The sequence below is a fragment of the Coptis chinensis genome, chromosome 9 (genome assembly GCF_015680905.1).
Source record: "Coptis chinensis isolate HL-2020 chromosome 9, ASM1568090v1, whole genome shotgun sequence".
Classification (NCBI taxonomy): domain Eukaryota; kingdom Viridiplantae; phylum Streptophyta; class Magnoliopsida; order Ranunculales; family Ranunculaceae; genus Coptis; species Coptis chinensis.
Window position 1 is genome coordinate 4,303,885 of NC_141464.1, and position 22,829 is coordinate 4,326,713.

Sequence of the window (22,829 nt, forward strand, 5' to 3'; positions counted from 1 at the left end):
TGATGTATGAGATGTGTAGAAGATTAGTTGAAACTGGAAAGTCAAAGTCCTACCACTTGATTGATAGATTGGTTCGTCTTGTACTTACTTTTCTCATATCTACAACAACTACAGAAAGGGCATTCTCAACCATGAAACTTATCAAAACACAGTTTCGAAACAAGATGGAGGATGAGTTTCTTGCAGATTCAATGGTCATCTATATTGAAAGAGATTTTCCTAATGATATTGACCTAGATTTGTTAATAGATGATTTTGACACCCACAAGACCCGTAAAATACCGTTTAAGTAGTTTTGCTTTTTAAATAGATTTATAGTCGAACTTGATTAGATATTTTAATGAATTAATATATATATTTGGTTACTTGTGAATTCTGGTCTTTCAGTTTTTTTTTTTTTTTTTTAAGACTTTGGTTATCGTTGTCTAGCCCAGAGAGAGTTAAAATGATGGATCCACCCCTGCGTGCGCATCAGTCAATCAAAATATTTAATCTTCCACAACAGCTGCTAAATGGGTTGCAAAATGAAGTTTTGATGTCCGCCGTATTAAATGCCTGAAGCCCAGCCCAATAAAACACCGTTTCCATCAAAGCCCTATTTGTACCCTACCCTCCAACTCACAACTCAATCAAGTCAGAAACCCAAAAAAAAACTTCCATCGCATCATCTTCTTAGGCAGCGGCAATACAGAAAACCATGACGATGACGATGGTGGACCAATTGAACAACAACAAACTACGATGGGGAGATTTAGAAGACGAAGATGACCGCAATGAAGATTATAATTATTTTTCGCCACCTGAAGTCGTAACGGAACCTGACGCAAATGGTGTCAAGAAAATAATATCATATAAAATTAATGAAGAAGGGAGGAAAGTTAAGGTGACAACTACCGTACGTACTAGAAAGTTGGCCAAGGCGAGGTTAAGTAAAGCGGCTATTAAGAGGAGATGTTGGGATAAGTTTGGGGAAGCTGCTAATAAAGATGAGATTGGTAGTCGGCTTACTATGGTTTCTACTGAAGAGATCATTCTTGAACGCCCTAGAGCCCCTGGTTCAATTCCCTCTCCTTACAAAACTCTTATTATGATTATTATTATTGTGATTTTATTATTGATATTGCTAGTTTTGAGAAAGTTATCATATGTTTATAGCTAACTAGTTTAGTTTTCAAATATGGTTGGGTTTATAGTGAGGAAAAGGTTGAATTTAGTCAGGATTTTGGTTTGAAGGATAATTACAATCTTTTCAATTCCAAGCTGGCTGCAATACTTTGTCCAATCCGGATTTTAGCTCTTGCAGGTCTGATTCTTCTAAAGACCTTGCACTGAGTGGTTTGCTTCCTGCAAATATTATCTTGTCATTTCACTTCTTTAGGGTAAAACCAATCCCTGCCTTGTTTGTGACATACTCAAAACCTCCATCTGTTGCAAGCATGAAGATTAATGGGTGGTGCTATAGAAAGGATGGAATTATCCGCTTAATTTGGGTCAAAGGTTTGATTATTTCCATCCAACCAAATAAAGTAAGCAACATTAGCTAGAACAGTTAAATACTAATATTATGACCAACAAGGAATACAATAACTAGAAGTTCTTAATTTAATGTAACATTCTTCCACCATTTAGAAGCAGCCCTCCTAGCCTTTGCATGCAAAAAATAACTATTAGGAAAATACTTGCATTTTAAAAGCTTAACCCAGAACAAGTTTCTTTCAGAGATGAGCTTTCAACAAAATTTTGAAATCAAGGTCATACTTTGAGCATAAGTATGCTTGAAACCACATCCTCCATTACTCTTCTTATCACAGCACCTAGTCCAATTTTAAAGATAAATTTTATTATTGTCATTATGGTTAGTAGTACCCCACCAGAAATTAGAGCTAAGAATATCAAGATCATGACAGAAGGTTTTTGTAAAAAGATCAGTTTGCATATTCTAAGTAGGTATAGCACAAACAACACTCTTAATAAGAGTTCCTCTTCCTGCCTTAAAAAGAAGTTTGTTCCTCCAAGAGTTAATCTTATAAGTAACACTCTTAAGGATCTTAGAAGTACCGATCTGGTTCGGTTTCACTGGATTGAAACTTACACCTATATAAGTATTGTTAGAATTACTAAAGGGTATCCTAAGAATTCTATAATCAATTTTCTATGTCTAACATGCAAGTTATGACTAAAAATTAAAGAAGATTTATGAAAGTTAATTTCTGAGCTGACATATTAAAATAGTTATTTAAACACTGTAAAATACTAAAATATTATGAGCTTCTATAAGATTAGCTCTTAAGAAAATGAAGCAATCATCAGCAAGCATAAGGTGAGTTATTGGGGCAGCATTCCTGGAGATACAAACACCATGTACCTGTATGGTACTCTGAAGATGAGCAATATTTCTTGACAAAAACTTAGTGCAAATGATTAAAAGAAAGGTTGGGGGGTAAAGGGTCACCTTGGCTTATATCCCCCTAGAAGCACTAAACTTACCAAAAGGAGAGCCATTCAAATTAAAAATTAATAGAAAAGGATGTAGTAGTTAAGCAAACATCAATCCAATCTTGACAGAAACTAACTGCTTCAAATTTTTAAACAGAAAGGGTCATTTAATATGATCAAAGGCTCTAGGCATATCTAACTTAATAGCCAAAAAACCATGAATACCTTTCATTTTCTTAAGTTTTTTGCAAAATCTCTTAGCATTATCAGTAATTTGTCTATTCTTAACAAAGGCAGAATGTAAAGGTGAAATGATTTTGACTAGCGAAGGCTTAAGCCTATTTGCTAATATTGTAGATATAATTCTCCAACTAATGCTATTACATAAACTAATATGTCTAAAATTCTTAACCTGATTAAGGTTAGGAATCTTAGGAATCAATGTGATATTAGTATGATTCCAGAATGAAGCAAAGAATTAGTATGACAAACAAAAAATTTGTGTTGGACTTAGGAGGCCACATTTCTAAGCCACCTTTCACATAGTCTTCATGCACTCACCTATTAGTACTACCAAATCATATCACGTAAAGAGTTTTTCAACATAAAGATTTCAAACGAGCATATCAGATGAGAATGAGGAACAAGAATGCCTTTATTTAAACAAGCATAGAATTGATATATCATTCAAATTCACACAAGACACAGGAAATACTAAGAACAGAGCAGGAAGATCACCCCATTTTATCAATCTGCAGAACTCTAAGACTATGCATCCATCAAGTAGAGGCAAACAAAATAACAAAGAGCCAATGCGAAACATAACTGACAAATTTATAGTTGTACATTTGAACATTATACAACTTTTACTAGCAAACAAACATGACCTAGTAAGAAATAAACATCATCATTATTACCTTGTCCAAAGCAATGAAGGTTATGCATAAGTATCACAATGTGGTGCATTTGATAGACTGACTTTAGCGCTTGATCCCGTGAGACAGACAATAGTAATTTTTTTAGTCAATCCAGTGCTTTGGAAACACCTGTTCACTTATTCTCCATGGCATAAAAAAGCAGGGATATTTTTACGAGGCTTCGGTTTTTTCTTAAAATCATGTGTTTCTTGGCATTGGTACCTAGTTCTTTTATAGCGCTAAGTTGTGATGAGTTTATGCAAATCCAAAGGACTTATGGGAGCAACCGTAGGAGCTTTTAACAGTCACAGTGTTCTCCGTGAGACAGTATTAGCTGCAGTGGTAAATCCAGCAACGCCACTCTCCCTTGATTAGCTGCAGTAGGTAGATCATATTTCCGAAAAATCAACACCTCAACATGTAAGCTCCAAATGCTCCATTGACATATGCTTTATATCTACAAGTTATATCTATTTGGTCCATCATATCTTAACTGGATGGCTTCTATATCATTCACTCTCTATTTTCTTGAGTTGAAATATTTGCTATTGCATTTCAAAGTTGTCTCAAACTTGAATGGTTCAATATGCTCCTTTTCATGAATTTTCTTTTGCTAATTTTCTATGATACTTTTGGATTTTTTATCTGGTTTACTGTGTATGTATGTTTTCCTCATTACCACTATTCGACTTTCATCTTTCCTTGGATCATTCTAGATTTGGTTTTAAATTTTAAGAGATTTCCTGTCTGTAGGTAGCAAACCAGATGAAGGCAAAATTGCAGGAGATCCCCTGTCAAATCTTGGGAAAGGCGGGGGTGCTGTTCTCATGGTTTGCAGGACATGTGGTAAGAGAGGTGATCACTGGACTGCACAATGCCCTTTCAAGGATCTTGCTCAACCACCAGAAAGCTTTGTCGACAAACCTCCCGCTTCTGAAACCGCACCACCTAGTTCTGGCACATCAAAGGGAGCTTATGTTCCTCCTAGTCAGAGGGCTGGAGCTGACAGGAGCGGACAGGATATGAGGCGTAGGAATGATGAGAACTCGGTTCGTGTTACCAATCTCTCAGAGGACACGCGTGAGCCTGACCTGCAAGATCTCTTCAGTACTTTTGGTCCTGTGAGCCGTGTTTACATTGCTTACGACCAGAAAACTGGCATGAGCAGAGGCTTTGGTTTTGTCAACTTTGTACACAAAGGTGACGCCGAGAAGGCTATTGCAAAGCTCAATGGTTATGGTTATGACAACCTCATCCTTAGAGTAGAGTGGGCTGCACCAAGAACAAACTAGATTGTTAGTTGCTCCTTTTCTGAGTCAATCTGAGGTCTGCTGGTAAGTGTCTTTTCTTATATGTATGGGCACTATCAAGTTTTGAGCATGTGATTGTTGTTTTTATGTTTTGGAGGTTTATGACTACCTTATGTTATTTGCTTTCAAAGATATTTGAGATGTCTTTTCGGATAATAGATTGAATGTTTTAATTACTTGAACTGTTAAAAGATTAAATGGTTTGCTTTCAAGTGCCATTCAGTTAGTTCCCCTTCTTGCATGAATTGGTGACAAACTTATATTGTTTGTCATCTTGGTCTGAAAACCATCTCTTAGGCTGAGTCCAATGGCTCCCTATCCCTTTAAAAGTAGAGCTAAAGTCAACAGATTTTACTCTCTATCATTAATTTCCTCTTTATAGAGAGTAAAATAGAGATAGAGAGTAGAATCCTTTGTATATATACATAGAAAAATAATGATAGAGAGTAAAATATGTTGACTTTAGCTCTATTTTGTTGACTTTAGCTCTACTTTATTGACTTTAACACTACTTTTAAAGGGATAGGGAGCTATTGGACTCAGCCTTAATGTTTAGCTCAGATTAATGGACAACAACGTTAGTCATACATTCTTTAATTTATTTCCCAAAAGATTAATCCAGTCCAAAATATTATCATTTATTTCTACTGATTGGGACCGAAAAATTGCTAAGTTCATAATCATCTCTTGATATTATTAACAAATTATACATTAGGAGACAAAGAAAACCTCATTACGTCACTAACTGTTCTCTTTAGAAATAGAAATTATATTCACAGTCTACCTCTTCAAAGTAATATGCATTGTTTCTATTTGAAGAGATGTATAGGAATCAATAATATGTGTTTTTAAGTTTTATCTGTACCAGTTTGCTCCTTATTGCCAACTCTGATTTTGGAGATGTCCTTAAAATCCTATTCTGCATTCAAGCCAATGCTTGGAAATATTTATTTAATCGTCCCCATGCGTTGCTCACATACCCTTTACTTCTTTCCACTTCCAATAATCTCCTTCCTTTTCAGAAGAGATGTTCCCTCTTCACAATTATACTAGAGATGAACTCTCCCTGTTTAAGGACCCTTTCTTCTTCCAATTTCTGAAGCTGCTCAATGATGCTTACTTTGTTGAAAATGGTTATGAATATGACTCGACTGAAGTTTCTATAAACAAGTTCCGAAGTTTTTGTGCAGGTCACAGCTGATGCTTGTGTTTCTAGTTATGCTTGGATCAGTGAATTTGTCGTCAGTATATTGGGGTTTCTTATGCATAAGTATCACAATGAGTGTGTTCTGATTGTCGGAGTGTGGTTTGCATGTTCAGTGGAGGATGCACTGAAGTGTCTTGGAGTCTGACGAGTCTTTGGAGGAGATCTAAGTCCCCAAGCAGTCCTTTTGTTTCTTTAAGTTGGGTTATTGTCCTAGGAGTCTAATTCACCATTCTCATATCATGGCGGAATTAGTATAGTTTAATATTCAGTTGGGTTGTAATAGTTCAGTACCTATGTCTGTCCAAGTTTGGAAACCACCACCTGAACTCCTGAAGTTAGCCTTGGATGGAGTACATGGTAGAGGACCAGCTGGACAATCTGCAGAACTAACGCTGGAGACTCGAGAGGGACTTAGACATGGAGTAAATAAGGTTCGAACTACGAAGTGCAATCTCTATAAGTTGCTGAACTTGTGGTTGCAGCAGTGGCAGTCCATGTGTGATGCAGCTAATTTTGAGGGTATGTTTGTTTCGTGGAAAAGAAATAGATTCCTTAACCCCAATTACTGATGTGTTTGTATGCCATTTAAGTTGGCAGACGTTGCACTATTAATGCTTCATTTTCATGTTGTTCCGGGCAAATTGTCCCTCTTAAGGGTTGGGATTGGGATCCACTATTTTGAACCTGTGAGAATTAGAGTTAACAAACCCAGAAGAGAATCTGAGTAACACAATCAATTGGATCTGAGACAAACAACTATATTCCTATAATGGCAAATATTTGGTTGACAAATAATTTGGCTAGCTAGACTCTTTCACAAAACATTTTTGCCCAATATTTAGTATCATTCTCAGCATGCTACTCAGCATGCTAATCCCAGGTGATTCTAAACTCCAAGTCAGTGTATCTTGGAGCGGAGAGAATGGAAATGAACCTGTAACTGTAGGAGAAGAAAATCTTTAACATTTCCCCTTAACAGTGACGGAGTAGTGTTTATACAAAACAAAATAAATGTATTCGTAAATAATGGCTTGATCATGTTTAGTTATAATCTGTCGGTACCGTAATCAAACCTCGACTGCAGGTGGCCATGTGCCCATGCTTAAATCCAACAAAACTAAGCTAAATTGATATCAATGGCCACTTATTTACAACTAGTTTTCGAACCCGTTCTATGAACGGGTGCCGTTTATACAATTATTATGAAAATTATAATACCTATGTGGAGCTATGAGGTATAAATATTATATTGGTTTTTACTTTATTTTTTATGTGTGTTGTTTTTTGTCTTTTCCAGTTCGGTTGTGTAACTGTTATCCACATATTCTATGTAAAGCTATGAGATATGCATATTATATTTTCTTTTACTTAATTTTTTATGTGGACGGTTTTTTATCTTCTCAAGTTCGGTTTTTTATAAAATATCACGTGATATTTTATAAAATTATCACGTAATATTGCTTCAATCTAGTTATTAGATAATGATACTTGGCTATATTATGAATAAATTATGATTGAACATTTAGTAATGGTTTCTTGCTTTCATAGGAAAAAAGTGTTAATCTTTTCAAGTTTACATCCATTATCAGCTATATTTTGTGTGTTTATGTAAATCAATTGGGAAATAATTGATTATGGACAGAGTAGAAGTGTCAATTAAAGGTGGCCGAAAACTGTAGGATTTGAGAAGAAAGGTTATTCTGGGTTGCATTATCCCACAACTCTTTCGTTGTACATAGAACTTGTTGTTGATTGGAAATGATGTTATTTTTCAGTTTTTTAATGTAAATGGTGTAAATTTATAAAATTTTATAATGGCTGAAAGTAAGAGCAACTAACAACAGCTGCACAGAAGAAATGTTATTAATGCATCTCTGTTGCTATTTCTGATTATGTATGATCTGACTCTATGGTAGAGTATTTCATTTATAACAAATGATATTGGACCACGCCCATGCAATACACGCATGTCTGGATTAACACCAAGACTTGTAAAAGCATTACACGCATTGTATGACCGAATGTGCTGATGAAATGACCTCGAATTGGCATTAGATCCTTCATACAATGATTTAAAGGCAGGGGGCAGTTCAGAAAGCAAAGGCAATTTGATCTTTCCTTGTAACAAAAGTACAGAAGAAGTGGATGATTAAAAAAAAAGATACCTCAATATTCTCAGCATTTTGAACGCAGAATTGCTCCCAAAGTCTTGCTCTATGAATTTCTACTTCCGTTTGGTGTACTAATCCTTATGAGATGGAATGTTGAGAAAGAGTCAAGAAGTTGAATTCTGAGAAACATTGTAATCGTTTCTGTTGTTATTTCTTTCCCTTCTTGAATGCTAATAATAATACATTCATCCAAAAAGTGACAAAAATTGATTTAAACAAACAATATAAGGAATAAGATAAATAATATAAAAAATAACTACTCATAATAAGTTTGTTACAGGTTTAGTAGTGGACCTGCATCAGTAGTAATATTCCAGATTATGGATTTGGAATGAGAAATACTAACTGTTGTTTTCTTAGTTTTAAAAAGTTGTTGTTAGTTTTTATGTTTTTTGAGGGTATTTTTTTTATGTTTTGAAATGTAATATGTCTTGATACTTTGTAAGTTTGAAAAAAACTTACACCATAGCATATGCTTATATTATTGGATATAGCTTGGCTCTTGTGGTAAAGTATATGGGAAATGGTTTGCTCACGATCTTTGAAGGCTAAAACAGATAAAAAGAGCACTATTCTTGATCTTTAGGCATTCTTTTAGGCCCATATATATTTCTAAATATGTTTTTTATTTTTATTGGGAGATGATGTTCGAATCCTCAAGATTTAATTTTTCATTGCTTCCTCCAATAAATTTGGATTAATGTCGATCTATTTTTAGGTTTATTCGTTTTCGGGCATGAACTTCAGTGAATCGAAGACTTCTTTTGTAATGGTGTAGTTCGAATAGCACATTAACTACTTAATATATTTCAAAACAACATTATTTTGCTACAAATGAAGTAAATAAATGAAATTAATGCATATCTAAAGTTTAAAAAAAAAGCGTTTAATGAAAAAAAATACTATGTGACCAACATAATAAAAATTTTGGTATTCAAGTACTAATCCTCATGGTTTTCTTTTCTTTATTATGGAACTTTCCATGCCCCTTCATTCCTTTAATTTTTTCTTTGAGATAATATATTTTTTTTTGTTGTGTTTATCATCAACCAAACAATCTAGCATAATATTTTTGAGGATGTCAAGTTGATTATGTTTCTCTTCAACTTCTATTCTTTTCTTCATAAGTTCTTTGAAATTGAAGTCTTCAATTTCCATATCACGTTCATCCTTTATAAACTGTATTGCATGAAAAGTCACATTTGAATCTTTCGCTTTTGCAGAATATATGGTGCTTCCATCAATTTCTTTAACTATGATGTCTTCATTGTTAAAGAATAAGTCTCTTCGGTACCTTTAATGTTACAGATGGTTTTGAATCGTCCGCTCTCTAATTTTTGCGTTGTAGACCGGATCTTGTTGAATGTTAAGTCCTGTTTCTAGAATTTCCTTTAACATTTTTTTTTTTTACATAAGTCTGTAATTTTCATACGCCATTATCTGCAATAGACATAATAAAATGAAGTCAATAAATAATTATAAATAATGGAGAAAATGAAGAAAATAGGCTACTTGGTTTTCGATATGTGTAGTTCAATTGTTTTTTTAGGTTAATAGATTATGTTTTACTAAGTGATTGAAAGTTCACTTTTAGTAGGGTTCTAGTTTTGTATATATCTTATATTTTGATATTTTGGAACAAATGAGCTTCTCTTTTTTCCAGCTTCCACTCTATTAGGACCCAAGATTATGACACGTGTTGGGTAATTTGAAATGTGGATTTTGAGTTTTATGGTGTGGGCACGTGTAAAAGCGGAGTGGTAGTTGTGGCATTTTGAAAGGGCACAACACCATACACACCACAATAGACGGTCAAACTTGGTAAATGATGGTTAACTAACGATAGGGTTACCTAAAGCTAAAAATGTAAAAATGTGGGTCTAACGTAAATACCCATATTATTGGGACGACCTAAAAACTAAATCACCTTATTTTAAATTAGATTTTTTTAATTAGGTAGAAATTTTGGGTTTTAGAAACCTCTATGTTTACTATTACCATTGGGCCTAGGCCCATCAAATTTCGTGAACATATGTTTTAAGCGGGATTGTATTTCCAATTTTATTCAAATTTGACTGCTACACTACACAGACCACTCGATTCGGACATTTGAAATTGATAAAAACTTGAGACCAAAGAAATCCTATCCATGAAAATTCATTCTGTATTTTTTGAAACGTTATGACTCTTTAAGTTTCAACATTCATGGCGTTTCAAGCTTAAGCTAATGTATCGTTTCCGTCTCCATTCGTTCGACATTCTAGATTCTCAGCTTCTCCATTGAAATTCAATTTTGAGAGGAAAAAGCCCACACTGAATTCTAAAGCGAAAAAAGAAGACAAAGAGGTATTAGTTTTCACTCATTTTCATTATTACTGCTGTTGAAACTGAAATTGCTATTGATTTTTTTCCAGGATTATTTGATTGATGCACCTGTTTCTATTGGTGATGACTTTTCTTTCAGTGGATGTATTGCTTATCTTCATGAGGACTGTAAGCATCGTTTTTCTGATTTATAAGTTTTAATTAGTTAACCTAGAAACTTGTGGTGGTTTATACTTTATAATCCATAGGTGGAAGCCTTTACGACCTGATCCTTGGACATTGTTATTTGAACACATTTCTGTTCAGTTCATTATATCCATACACATTGTACTGACACAAATTAAAAAGATGGAGCATAAGAGTTATACATATGACCCAATCCTGAATGTGCAGTATTTCTTACATATGTTGCTGAGTATAGTAAATTATATAATGGACGATTTGATGCTGAAGTTTTTTAAGAAAAATTAATTGTGGTGTTGGATTGATTGACTCAGTAGCTTCAACTTGAGACTTGTCTTTAATATTTTAATTTTTGTTTTTATCATCAGTTGAATCATAAAAGAGAAATCAACAAAATTATTAAATAAGATACTGTAAAAAAAAATAGTTTACCTTATCCATATTTGTTAACTCTTTCTGAAGCCTTTATTGAATATCTTCTATTGTATGCAATGAAGAAAAGAAAAAGAACTTAGTTATATATGTAAAACTAATGTATCGAATTCAACATGTAAATCAGAATAAAAGAAAAACCCCAGTTTACTGTGTTTTTGTTTTGTGTTAGGAGGATCGTTGGTTTTTATATATATAGGTTTGTTTAGGTTAATTGATTAGGTTTTCTTATGTCATTAGAAGTTTAGTATTAATAGGATTATTATTTTTTATATATCCCTAATTAGTGTTTTTGTTTTGTGTTTATATAGATAGGTTTGTTTAGGAAGTTAAGTATTAATAGGATTCTTTTTGGTAGAGTTAGATTATTTTGTGGGAACAGACCAACTCGGTAGGCAAGGGTTTTTATTATACATTATTAAATACCGCTTTGTTGTCCTGGGAACCTTGCGGTCAGCAAAACTGTGCTAGTTTCCCTTTGCCCAACCTCTTCTATTGTTCATAGACTATTTGCTACATAGTTATTATAGTATATTAACTGATAGGAATTGGAGTACTAAAAAGCGTTAAGAACTCTCTACTTGGGCACACCCAAGGGGAGTCCTCTACTTTCTCTGAAGCTTTGAGTTAGTCCTTGTGCATCCCATTCAGCGATTGTTAATTATAACAGATCACTATACTTATTGATTGAGCTATATCAAAGTATGAAGTATCCCCATTTGAAGTCTGAACCGAAGCTGACATGAATCCCAGTTCAGATTGAGTATCCTGCTTCAACCAACCAAATGGTAGTGTTGCTGCATTGTTATGTGCTCTATTGCTGGTCTCAGAACTCAAGGAAGTGTTAGCTCTATCTGCGTGTGGAAAAAGGTGGATCAATAATCTGGCAAGAGCTCACGGCCTCACGCTATGTCACTTTGATAAAATTGGTATTGATAGTTACACTTTAAGCAATCGAAGTCTTGGTCAATAGAATATTTAATACGTTGCCAACATTCCTCCAAAACAAAGACTAAAAAAGAAATGAAAGACAAAAAAAGGGGGAAATGTACTAATGTATGCTCGGACTTTAGAGTCGAATATTTTTAGCCCATTTTGAAGTTGTGAAAGTGTGAAACCGTTGTTTCCACTTTCCAGTTTTAAGTCTTTGTTTTATTTTTCTTTGATGAAATTTACTTTGGCTTCATTGCTTGCAACATTTTCAGCAGCTTGTATCTGTCTATTTGCCTTTGAAGGATCTTATAGGATTGCCAAGTTTTATGTTTTCTTTTATGCATCCAGCTCCTGTCCAGTTGTCCGTCCATCTGTGTAAAAATTGTTCTGTTTTGAGGCACTTCCTGCTTCACGCTCGAACATGCCTGAAGAAACGGAAAAAGGGGCTGAGATTAAGGCATGTTTTGTCGCGAGGCTCGTTAATTATTTATCTCTTTGGAAGGAGTAGGCACGGAGTTGACTATTTAAGATAAGGTGCTTGTACCTTTTTTTACTTTTGTTTGTGTTCCCCACCCCCTGCAAATGCCAGTTTTATAAATTTCATGGCCTCCACTAAATTTATTAGGAGCACCAACAAACAAAAAAGAAGAAGAGGAAAGTAGTATCTTTGAAATAAACTGTACAAAGGGGGAGCACCAGTGGAAAAATTAAAATGAGGAAACTAATATTTTATTTCTAGCTCATCCCAAAAGAACACATATATCAAATTACGTCCAGAGTTACTGGTAATTCCAACTTGCGGGGGTCACAATGGCGTTACTTTTGTTGAAAGATGATTCCATTGGAACAGGCAACTATAGTGTACGGCTCGATACTTGGTCATTGGGTGTAAGGATCACCTTTGTGGGTTATTTTCATCAAGACAGAATGTATGCCCCCTGTAAGCTTTTTATCTTAACCCACTCAAACTGAATGTGATTCAGCTTAAAGACTTCGAATTTCAATAGTGAAGTAGTTCTGACTCATCATCTGCGCTGGTAAGTAACTTCCACCTTGCGATCTAGTGGAGTCCCCGCTTTTGTCAGGACATGAAATAGGCCAATCTTCTATGTCCACCATAGATTGCCCGAGTATAGTGCGAAAAAGAATTCTTTGTTGTGTGTGTATTTTTTGTGTTCCTCCATTAGAAAGTATAGTAGAGATGTGCTTCTTTGACATTGAGGTGGATTAACTTGTCATCTTAGTATTTCTGTCGATGATGTGCACTTATAATGAGGCTTTCCTTTTCTGAATAATCGAAAGTGAAAAGATTCCATCCTCGCTCGAGCTTTTGATTTTTTTATATGCAAATGTATATTTAGGTTAAGGAGTGTCTAGGGTTCATTTAGAATTTTAGGAGTTGTGATTGGTAGCTCTTGGAGCCCTGATCTAATTTTCACTTAACTACATAATGTACATAAAGCAAATGTTGGCCTAGATTTTCTCTTTGATTCGGTTCGACTGAGTCATCGTGAATCAATATCCTTCAATGAGAGCACCGAGGGAATGTGAAAGAGTTATCGAAAGTATATGTGAATCTTTGGTCTATAATCATTTTGTTCCCCATTTTTGTATGTGGCTTAACTTTTATCCTACCTAAGCGCCTTTATAAAGATAAAGCTCATTGATTATTTCGGTGATGATTGTCGACTACACAATGATAGCCACAAAGAATCTATTTGTAAGTTGAAGTTGGCTCAAGAATTTTGAAATTACTTAGAATTGTTAATTTTAGTATTATTCTTATTCTTATTAATATTTGTATTTTGTTATTGTTATTGTTGTTGTCGCCATTTGAATAGGTCGTCTTGTGTTCCATTCCACCAATGTGCTATTTGCTGGTTAGACTTCCCTCGAGTTTTCTAGACTGACACAGATATCAGATGTTCTCTATTTTCATTGCTTTGCTTTGATTGAAAAAAAGAAAAGAAAAGAAATATTTTGCACAAAGATCGAAGTTTGTTGTTGGAGAGCAGAAAAGGTATGAATTGATGGAAACCGGGAAATAGATTTGAGGTAAAATTTAACATTAGAAACATCCTTTTCGAAGATGAGGCTCCTTGTTAGACATTATACTTCAAGGGTTTAGCCTACTCTATGCTTACGGTCCTATGGCAGCGGGTTGTGATCTTGTTCAGTGGTGATAAGGTTTGATTGTTTCATATTCATGCGGTTGGGATAATGGTTTGGTGGTAGTATAGCCTTAAATTTTTTAGTGGTATTAGCTAGTGTGGTTGTAAGTGCGACTTTTTTTTCTATTAGCAATGAGTTCGATTGTGCCATTGTAAAAAAGGGAACAAAAATCTAAAGCTTGAGAATACAATATTTGAAAAAGGCAATTGAATAAAAAGGCGGGGTTTAAACAATGATTAGGTAAAGTAGGTTAACCACGACTTGAATGATTGCTAATGAAAGGGTGCGATAGTTTATTCATTGATGCTACTTTAGAGTCAATATTGTGTTTTGTTTATTTTTTTTGATCCTTAATAGTTACTAAATTAATATTGTCACACAAATATTACAACAATTCTTGGTAAGTTAGCTAGAAGCTAACAACCTAATACCAAGTATCCCAAAGTCCCAACTCTCAAGGTACCAAATCGGAACCAAAAGAGGAAAAAAAAATGCAACAAAGACAGAATAAGGGCTTAAATACAACATGGTATGTAACGAAGGGCTTCAGTCATGGGTGCAACATGCGATGACCTCACGTGAACTTCGGTCTTTCCAGCTTTTGCCGGGAGGGCGGTGATTCCCGATCTCGAAGTGGGCCTTGTTGCCATTTCGAAGGCGTAAGAAGTTGTGTTCAATTCTCCATTTTGCAATAAAATGACCAATGCATTTGTTGTGGCCATGTCAAAGAACCGGCCCAGATCTTGTGGTGTTCCGCCTTTGTATAATCGGGGCTTACACCTACCGCACCATCGACGGGTGAACCCATGGATATGGGCTTTGGTGCTATTGTAATGAACTGTAAGAAGCTCGGAAGGTTAGCATTATCTGGTTTGCTCACCGATAAGGCCTTCTATTACATTGGACGGTATGGGAAGTTAGTTCAGCATACACTATCGGTTGCTTTTGAAGGAGACACCGACGCGTGTAAATCGACTTATGTGCTTTCGAGGGGATGCCCCGAATTGCAAAAGCTTGAGATTAGAGATTGCCCTTTTGGGTATGCAGGTCCGGGTCTCCGGTTTGCACCATTTTCATAACATGAGGTTCCTGTGGATGTCTTTTTGTAGATTGATTGTTTGAGGTTGCAAGGAGGTTGCTCGAAGACGACAGCAAACACGTGAATTACCGAAAATTGAAGAGGATTTTGGCCAAACAGTTGAGAAGTTATACATGTATCGATCTCTTGATAGATGGTGGAGTGATGCACCAAACTTTGTGACAATCTTGTAGACTTGCGTTTTAACAGAAGGGAGAGCACATTGCTTGTTTGTTTATATCACAGTGCAGGAGCAAATTCCGGAGGGATTTGAACAGTGGGTATTTTTTAAAATCCACATGGGATGCTGGTTCCTGCAGACATAATAGCCTTCGATTTTCTTGGCTTGGGCAGTTGGAATGGCATTAGGGCGAACCATGTTGAGAATGTTGCATGTTTTACCATCTGGCCTTCCAAAAGTTTGTTAAAGAAAAAAATTGATGTGGCTTATGGTTGTTTGAACGAAATTGGTTGGCTGACCCCACTATAATCATACTGTTTCAGATATTTCTCTTGTAGAGTTTCTTGTAGTCTAATGTCTGTGCAAAGGAATAATCATATTTGTGCTCTTTGGTTTGTTGAACTGTTCCTGTTTCATTTGCTTCTCTAGGAGCAAGTGCTGTTTTGGGATTGTTAAACCTTACGCTTGATCGCGCCCTTTGATTACGTTAAAAGTCAAATACAAAAGATGCAGCCAAATGCATTTGGAAAGACTCTTACAATGCTCTTTGATGCGGTCCTTAAAACTTGGAAAGCAGGAGGAGCCTTAAAATTTTACACTGAATTTCCTGTTTATTGTGTTAAGATTGCTCATTATGTGAAGGTAAGCTCTTCCTCATAGTATTTAAAGGTCATATAGGATTCTTTGTTGTTAAAAAGGATTTCTTTTTATGATATTCTCCTTTCTCAAAAATTCATTCCGACTTAACATCGTCCCTATATCGCCAGTAAGTGCTTTTTATTTTTTCTGTTCACATATGTTAAATTTGTTTTTCATTTATAGCTGTGGAAATTAAGATTACAGGACTTCATATTCAATTGTGGTGGACTATCAGTAGCATTTGTTTTTGTGACGTACTGGGATTCTTACTGCATGTCCTCCATCTTTAGCAGGTAATATGTTGATTTCTTTTATTCTAACCCTTTTTCCTTGAGCTCGGTCTGAAATCATGATGTTACTTTCGAGGTACGTGGTCGAAAGGGCAATTCGAAATCTCTATGTGATTATTATTGGCAAGCGCACGATACGAGCAAAATGATTCCTTTGTTCGTTCTTATTTCAAGTGAGTTGCCAATCACCGCGGATCAAACTGGTTTTACATGACAAAATTCTGTTTTGAGGAACTTGGATATGTTGGTTTGGTAAGGTATGGCATGGAGATTGGCAGCCAACATTTGTTCCATCCAAGACTTATCGATTCTGACTATTAGTCAGTAAAAACATGGGAAAAACAAACAATGCTCCCAATAGTTCATGCAAATGCTCTAATGATTTCAATGCTTTTTTTGTAATTTCCTCAAAGACACCCCCGAATAACATCTTAATGGTTTTAAGCTCTTGAAACATAACTCGACGCGTTTGAATACCTCCACCAAAGCAACAATGTCTAACATTTTAAAATGGTGTCTAATTGCTCAACGATATCCGTATTCTCTTGCAGTTCTTGCCCCATCGATATTAAGATTTAGACACCCATCACCGGTGCTTACCTTTCGCTTTATTGAGCTTTACCATTAGTTGGTTTGATAGAACACCTAGTTGATGAAAAATTGTGGAGCTTTTTTTCGACATCGGGTTTGTTATCTAGAGCACATGTAAAGTTTAAACTTTGTCAAATCCTAGTTAGCCAGAGAGTTATTATTTCTGATATACAGCCCTGGGTGCAGATTTTTGTTTTACTTTTAGATAAGTTCAGTTGGTTACAGATTGACTTTTTGTTACCACTTTAGTTAGAGTATGTATTCAAGTATGTTATATTGCTTATAGATTTTCATTCATGTGCTACCTTATTTGAGTTTGGATTGTGGCTTACTGTTAGTTTCTATAAATGCAGAATCGGCATGGAAATTTGGCTCAGGAATGTTTCTTCTTGTTCAAGTTGTTCTCTTGTTGGATTTTGTTCATGGATGGAACGACTCATGGGTTAAAAAAGATGAGCAATTCTGGTTAGTGGAGTTTCTTTATCCTTCTGACTATGTTGGTTATCTTGAAAAGGGGCAAATTCCACCCAAGGTATTAATTATATCATGAGTACCTTCGTAGATGAGTTCAGCAATCCTCACATTTTGTCATTTATATTAGTTGCTGAATGAACTCTTTTAAGTGCAGCACATATCACTTGTCCATTCTCAAGTTTCTTTGAACATCGAAGGAAGCAAGTACACGGTACTTTTCTTATATAGGTTTTAAATGAATTGTTATTTCTGGATTGATTGAAACTATTTTCTTTACGGTTTATTTTGGTACTTCACTGAGTTTCTAAAATTTTGTCTTTTAGATTGACATCGTAAAGGGAGGACCAAGAAGCTTTAAATTAAGGATGAATCAGTCCGAGGTTGAGGCAGAAATACAAACATTGCATTGCGGATGGGGTCTACCGACGAGGTAGGATTTTTCTCTTAATAAATAAATTTCTGTCATGAGTATAAGCCGTTTAAAAGCAGCTTTTGAATTCATTAATTTTCCATTGGATGGAAACAGCCATGTGATCTATCTTGGGAGATGTGATTCTAAGGTATAGCATACACGAACCTGCATCAATGGCTTGTGAGATCTGTGGAATATTGTTTTCCGGCTCGACAAATTTGGCTGCGACCCTAGCAAAAACAAAACTTGCCCTTTCTTTTCAAGCTGCCATTTATATGCTCTATGTACTTTGTGCTAGTGATACATATCTCATTTGGATGAAGAATATAGAAAAGACTGCTTGCAAAATATGTAGTATAGCACTTAGCGTAATCACATACTCTAATATTAGATTAACCATAATACAACAATTTAACTTGACAAACAGGTCATAAACCAAAGAAATATAACTACATGCAAATTTGAAACAAAGTCTACTTGCGACACCGGTGTCAAACAATTGCTTGACTTCAAGTCGATATTCATGCATAACCCAATTTGTCCTATCTCCTCGGTGCCCCTTCCTAAATAGAAAACGGTCTTCTTCATCCCCATTAATGCGGGCCATTACAGATGGGTCTATCTCTACCGTCGTCTTCCAATATCCAATTTCGGTGGCACGATTAGTCATGTCTCTTGGACAAAAGAAGTACCATTCAGATCCCCGCAAGATTTGTCCGCATAAACAAAACAAAAATGAGTTCAACACAAAGTCGAGACTACTAACTAAAATAAAAGTACGAAGTTTCATAATTACCGGGAAGGTCCCAAGGATTCATTACGCCTATTTGGAGATAAATAATTCTCATTCTGGAAAGATGGACGCTGAAATTCTCTACCATCAGTTGCACCTCCTGGAAAAGAGACAAAACACCCGATGGAAGGTTTTAATTAGTTGAACATGAAAATTATCAACAACTGTATTAAGGTCTACTTGAGTACATACATGATGATATTAGGTGACAAAATTTAACGCCTAACAGCTGTATGCACTACCGGATTCTATGCGGTGAGGAAATCTACATTCTAATCTGCAAGTGTAAAATCCGTTTTACCTTTGAATTACCGAAGATTGAAGAGGATTTTGGCCAAACAGTTGAGAAGTTATACATGTATCGATCTCTTGATAGATGGTGGAGTGATGCACCAAACGTTGTGACAATCTTGTTGCATCAATGGCTTGTGAGATCACGTGGAATATTGCTTTAACGGAAGCAAGCTACGGATGAAAGAAACTCAAGATCGAATCTGCGACACAATCCACTATTCAACTTTAGTGGAAAAAAAGGAAGTATTTTCACGCCGAAAGGATTTTTGTCTTTTTCTGCAGAGAATGAGACCAAAACTCGAACTATTAATCTCTTTAAACCGGGTTCTACCGTGTGGGAAGCAAGTAAGTCCCGTTTTTTCTCATCAGACTTAGATTAGCTCTTACGGAAGCAACATCCCCAATGAAGGAACATCATTCCGCGGTCGATGCTAGATTACTAAGTCGAGGCAGTTGGCAAAACCCTTTAACGCCGATTGATAAGAAGAGTGGCTTACCTGTTCTAACCCTTTTCCAGACAACCTTTGTGGGTCAAATTCTGATTTCTAGGCCATATATGCTTAAATCTAGGGAAGCCCAATCTTATGTGTGCGAAAGAAAGACATGGATGGTTTAGGTTCTCGTGTCCCATCTAAAGACCACCTCAAAAGTACTAATTCCACTCCTTTGCAACATGAAAACCACAATTATCTCAACTACTCTTCATATTTGTTACGTAATAAGGAAATGAATGACAATCTCGGCTCCCCGGAATTCGGAAAGCTAGAATCGCGCGAGAAGAGTGGGACTCCACAACTAAATGATTTCTCACCAAGCAATTTACGTTTCCCTGTTTCTATTGGCTAAAACAGCTTAAACATGAATTTAACACTGGGGACTTCTTCACAACTCGCGTTTGTCTGGAAAATTAAGAAGACTGGATGGATTGAATAATGGATGTCACTCATCATCGATGTTCCTCAGCCTATTCATCATAGTGATAAACCGAGATTGTCAAGCAAAAAGCGTGGCCTATATGGATGTAGCATCCGGAGGTCCAAAAGCTTTCAGATAACCAACCATTTGTCACCCAAAAACATGTCTAAGGAAAGCAAATCTTGAGAGTCAAGTATTTCCTCCAACTTGAAGGAAAGTGCATCTGCAAAGCTATTTACACTACTACCCGATTTTGATTACCATGATGAGCGCGGTGAAAACTTCCACCTTCGTGAATCTCGAAATAGCTTAACGCTAAAGAGAGATGAACAAATTAATTTTCTAGCTTTGAGGGATGAATCATCAGGCGAAACTGAAACAATGGATATCAATGCTTGTCAGACATGGAATTCTCTTCCAAGTATGGGAGAGCACATTGCTTGGTTTTGGAAAAAGGTGCGATGGGTTTTAAATAGTGTATGTGAATTCTTTTGTAGGTTTTGTTTCCATTTTTTTTCTGTCCTGATTTATTGGTTTCCTACGTGAAGAAGAAAGTCGGGTTTTGTGGAGTTGAGTTAAACTTCCCTTTTTTTTCTCCAAATTTTTAGTAATCTCCCTGTTCACGTGGACACTATAAATATAGCATTTATATAATAATGAAAGCTGCATAAAAACAGGGCGGATGAACTAAATGTTTGCTAAATAAATTAACCAACTAATGTACCAAGCATAAACTTCCTTACCTTTATGTTGTTCAACATGATAAGCAAAGATTGATGATCGAGAAAAGTTCAGTTACTAAACGTTCTAAAGCAACACAGATTGGTCATTACTATCAAACCAATAACTTGTTCATCAAGCTTTACGCCTTAGAACTTAATCTCTTAAATTCCATGCAAGTAGAACAAATAAAATAGTCTTTTGCAGCAATGTCAATCTAGGTGTAAACTTCTTTGCAGGTTCACATGTCATCTTAGCAACTTGTCCAAGTTCAGGTTCAACAATAAACCCAAATTCAGCCTCATCTTTTGTTTCTAACGTGTATTATATTTCCAACTGGGAAAACCGACCCGGTTGTCTAGTGAAAGTGCTAGTAAACTGCCCGTGTTCTCACACACATACCACTACCTCTAATTGTACCACAACACACATTTGATCCGGGTTGACATAAAATTGATTTTCCACTTGCCAAGTTTTCCGAACCTTGTTGTGGACGCTAGTTCGTGGATGGTGGAAACTCAAGCTTTGAAGTAGCCATGTTTAATTCTTGGCATTATGGAGTTATAAATCTAGGGTTTTCGGTATAGTAGAGTAGATATATATGTTGTATACCACTTATTTTTAAAAAAATTCTTGATCATTGCATGTTTTCGGATAGGGGTCTTTGGTTTATCCAAAGTAATATTTCGAAAGTAGTCCGATCTAGATGCCCCAAGGTAATTTGTCACCATCGACATTAATTTGTCACTACCGACATTAACCTATATTGTTCATCACACTCGCGATGCTTGTAGGAGATCATGATAATCAAGTCAAATAAAAACCAAACTGGAAAGATGAAAATTTAACATTCAACGTTCTCTATCGGCAATTCATTGAGAATGATTTGAGAACTTATTTACTCTATTTATATCTGATTTGGTGGTATTCCCTCAAGTGGTCCGATCGATAACTTGAAAACAAATCCCATTTTTGTCAATGGTCCACATATGAAAATTACCGCCGATACAATCACAATTGGAGAAGTCTAAAACATAAATATTAATATGAATCATCTCCGATCATGTATTCCTGGAGCAATCAGCAAAGTAACAACTACCAACTTAACATCAAGACTGAAAACAAATAAATAAATGGCTACAATAGACACATATATGATTTGTAATCTGGTGAGATATCTTGAGGTTTTGGTGATCCTTAGTTCCTTACTATGATAAAACTCTTGACCGTATACTTTCAACTCCCCTTTTCTCCTTCTCTTCTGCACCTGCTCTAGTCTCTACAGCAACCCAAATTTTCATTTTTCACAGAGATTTCCTGCTAAGGTTCCTCAACGAAGAAGTTTACAACCAATTTATCAGTCAAATTCCAGCTAATAATCACTTCAATCTTTTTATCACATCTTCCACTGCTTCACCCCTCAGTTCCTCCAGCTGATCTTTATTCATACAAAGCATCCCTTGCCCATCCGCATCAGTTAAAACCAAACTGTTAAGCGTCTGATGCTCAGCAATTATAGGCTGTAGCAAATAATGCCTAGCCGAAACAGCAATCAAAGAGCTAATAGTCCAAACCACTCGCAATTTCAAACCCCCATTTGTATAAAACGATTCAGGAATACTCCCATTATTATTTGAACTATTACCAACAGCCCCAGTAACATTATTCTCCTTAGGAATAACTGACAACGCGCCTAAAATGAAACAGTGGATGAACCAAAATCCGCTCGCAATTTCAATAAAACAGCATCACCTATCCCCAATTCCCAATTCGAAGACTACGAATCTCGTTAAAATTCTTCAACACCTGTGTGGGTGTATGATGAGTCACACCACTTGATGAGTTGATGATGATCCAATCTCATCATCCGACGTGGAAGCAGTAGTCGAATTTATAGACCCACCACTCGATCTTTTCGACGAACCAAGAAACTGTCCAATAGATTGTAGTGGCTTAACAATCCCATCGTAAAAGAATCTAACAAAACTCGAGAACACCCCTCGAACTGAAGTTGAGGTTGAAGAAGTACTTACTCTTAAAGTTTTTTCTTCTTTAGAGAAGTAAATTGGTAATCTTCCATTTTTGTATCAAGATATGAAACCATCTCAACATAAACTCCACAGATCAGATAAGAGAAGAAGGATTCTCACGTGGAGCATACAAACATGTGTACGGTTGGTGAAGTTTTTTTTTTTAGTAAAATTCTTTGTATCCTGATTTTTCGTTGGTAAGAGAGAAGTTTTTAAGGCGTTTCTTTTTTCTCCGATTTTGCGTGGAGTAAAAGTGGGTACTTAAAATGTGCCTACGTGGACACTCTCGAGACCGGGGAAAAGGACTGCTATTATATATATATAAA

The 22,829-nt window shown here is 35.8% G+C and overlaps 2 protein-coding genes, 1 long non-coding RNA gene and 1 pseudogene across 4 annotated transcripts; 3 read left to right on the forward strand and 1 right to left on the reverse strand.

Annotated features, from left to right (window-relative positions):
- Positions 1 to 616: 616 nt before the first annotated feature.
- LOC147474472 (uncharacterized) lies at positions 617 to 6,511 on the forward strand. Of its 2 annotated transcripts, none has more exons than XM_086582027.1 (3): positions 617 to 1,055; positions 4,107 to 4,687; positions 5,843 to 6,511. In XM_086582027.1, the coding sequence occupies exons 1-2, from the start codon at positions 698 to 700 to the stop codon at positions 4,643 to 4,645; spliced, it is 897 nt and encodes a 298-aa protein (XP_086438153.1). In that variant the 5' UTR covers positions 617 to 697; the 3' UTR covers positions 4,646 to 4,687; positions 5,843 to 6,511. The 2 variants fall into 2 exon arrangements, with proteins under 2 accessions (XP_086438153.1, XP_086438152.1); XM_086582026.1 differs by having other exon boundaries at positions 5,854 to 6,511.
- A 3,738-nt stretch (positions 6,512 to 10,249) lies between these two features.
- On the forward strand, positions 10,250 to 15,799 carry LOC147474473 (uncharacterized). The gene is made up of 3 exons (XR_015209308.1): positions 10,250 to 10,387; positions 10,456 to 10,534; positions 15,775 to 15,799. It is a non-coding gene; the product is annotated as an uncharacterized LOC147474473 (long non-coding RNA).
- A 619-nt stretch (positions 15,800 to 16,418) lies between these two features.
- On the forward strand, positions 16,419 to 17,773 carry LOC147474474 (acetyl-CoA carboxylase 1-like). Its single transcript, XM_086585090.1, has 4 exons — positions 16,419 to 16,447; positions 17,219 to 17,397; positions 17,494 to 17,550; positions 17,663 to 17,773. The coding sequence occupies exons 1-4, from the start codon at positions 16,420 to 16,422 to the stop codon at positions 17,771 to 17,773; spliced, it is 375 nt and encodes a 124-aa protein (XP_086441216.1). The 5' UTR covers position 16,419.
- Positions 17,774 to 21,433: 3,660 nt separating this feature from the next.
- LOC147474475 (F-box protein At5g46170 pseudogene) lies at positions 21,434 to 22,554 on the reverse strand (annotated as a pseudogene).
- Positions 22,555 to 22,829: the final 275 nt, after the last annotated feature.